Raw genomic sequence first — 1,976 nt, forward strand, 5'->3', positions numbered from 1 at the left:
AGTCTGGACATAAAAAACTTTTCCCTTCTTTTATTTTCTATTTCTTACACCTTTCTCCACAGGCCTGGTAAAAACTTAGATTATATTCCAGACTGTTTATAGGAACGCAGTCTGCCAGCAGCTTAAAGCAGCAGTCACAAATATCCGACATGTTTACTGCATGTAAAGCTGCCGTGTGGAAGAGCTGGAAGAGTGTGAGCGCTAACTGTTAGCGTCTTCCTACCTCTGCGGATGCTACGCCTCAGCTTCCCACAGAAGGCGTCGATGCGCGGCAGCTCTCCGCTGACGTCGTCCCCCGCGGCCGGACTCAGCTCTGGGGAGCTGGGGCCCCGGCTGAGGTCCAGCGGGGCCCTGGTGGAGGCGGGAGGCGGCGAGGACACCCCGGAGGCCTGCGGGAGGCTGGGGGAACGCGTGGTGGTGGGCGGGGGCGACGAGAAGCCGAACGGCAGCCGGTTGGAGCCGGGCGGCGGAGAGGAGATGGAGGGGCTGTGGCTGGAGGTGGGGGAGTTGGCTGCGGACAGCGGCGGGGTGGTGGACAGGTCCAACGCCCCGACCTTCACGCCCACCGGTGAGCTCAGGGACAGCTTTCGGCAGTGCACCGGGGAGGAGGTGCGGGACGGGATGGAGATGGGAGGCGGGGAGGAGAACTTGCGGCAGAGTCTGGGGGATTTGTTGTTCAGCGGGTCGGATCCCCAGGCGCCCTGGTTGGTGGCGAAGAAAAGCTCCAGAGACCTGAAAGAAACCAGAGCGGTCAGTCCACAGCTCTGACTAGGAGAACCACGAGTCATGGCAACACTTCATCTGAAGGAGTGTGCTGCAGACTGACATGATGACTCTGTCATAAACATGACACAACATGACCGGTACTGACCATGAAGGTGTTTGCATAAATGTTTAACACTGTAGTCATGAAATGGCATTCAGTAAATAATGACACTTTTAATACAAATCTGCTTTAAAAGTGTCAACTTAGCATGAAATGTGTCATTATTCACCAAATAATTCAAAGTTGACACTTTTAGTTCAAAGTGGCGTTAAAAGCCTTCACTTTGTATTTACCGTAATGCACTTCATGACAACACTCATAAATACTGATGAAGACTCCTTCATGTTTATGACAGCGTTGTCATGCCAGTCTTATGCACACCCCTTCAGATAAAGTGTTACCCAAATCACTCCCCCAAAGCCTTCTGATGGTATTTACTTGGACTGGTCCAAAGCCAGCTGTGTGATCTTGAGACTGTAGTCGGGACAGAGAGACATGATGGACAGACGGTCGTATGAGTGCTGCTCGATCCTGAGGCGGGGCAGCAGTGTGAGGAAGATGAAGGAGGGGGAAGTGAAGAAGAAAAGATGGAGTGAATGACAGGATGAAGTGTTAGGCATGAGGAGGACAGAGACACAGTGAGGACGGATGAACAGGATGGAGTCTGGGGTCAGTGGGAGGAGTATCCTCATTGTTTTTGAGGCCTGAATACCTCACAGGAATGGAGGTGAAGGGTTTCTTATAGATGTCGGCCAGTTTGTCGATGACCACGGCGGCCGTGGTGAAGATCCGGTACGTGTGGAGGAAGGTGTTGAGGAAGTCGATGGAGAGGAAGCGCAGGTCGGTGAGGCGCTCCAGCAGCCGCTCCACGCTGGCGTATCTGATCTGAGGGACTTTGCAGGAGTTGAGCGTCTTGCTGAAGCAAATGTCGACGTCGTCTTTATGCAGCCTGGCGTCGGACCTTGGAGGAGGAAAAACAACAACAAATTTGACTTAAATCCTTGTGTCTTTTATAGAGGACAAAGCTAGGACTTATTATTTGTTATTGTCCAGTTTGGACAATTCATCTGTTTTAATATCAGGCAATGATTTAGAATAAACAGCTCAGAAATCAGAAATTTGTCTTAAAGAGAGAAAGACATTTTTACTCATAAAACATCTGAAAACCATGTATTATTTTACTTTAACTTCATGAATATTCAGCACTTTG

General features: G+C 50.6%; 1 protein-coding gene across 1 annotated transcript in view; it reads right to left on the minus strand.

Annotated features, from left to right (window-relative positions):
• Nucleotides 1-1,758, minus strand: part of LOC103151775 (ras-specific guanine nucleotide-releasing factor 2) — a gene marked incomplete at its 5' end in the record, with an annotated part of 21,764 nt that extends 20,006 nt beyond the window's left edge. The window contains 3 exons of the mRNA XM_007571993.2: nucleotides 224-732; nucleotides 1,205-1,297; nucleotides 1,479-1,758. Of these exons, the coding sequence (XP_007572055.1) occupies nucleotides 224-732; nucleotides 1,205-1,297; nucleotides 1,479-1,758 (882 nt within the window). The remainder of the gene's footprint in view (nucleotides 1-223; nucleotides 733-1,204; nucleotides 1,298-1,478) is intronic.
• Nucleotides 1,759-1,976: the final 218 nt, after the last annotated feature.

This window comes from Poecilia formosa, unplaced genomic scaffold (genome assembly GCF_000485575.1).
Source record: "Poecilia formosa unplaced genomic scaffold, Poecilia_formosa-5.1.2 Scaffold291, whole genome shotgun sequence".
NCBI classification, from domain to species: domain Eukaryota; kingdom Metazoa; phylum Chordata; class Actinopteri; order Cyprinodontiformes; family Poeciliidae; genus Poecilia; species Poecilia formosa.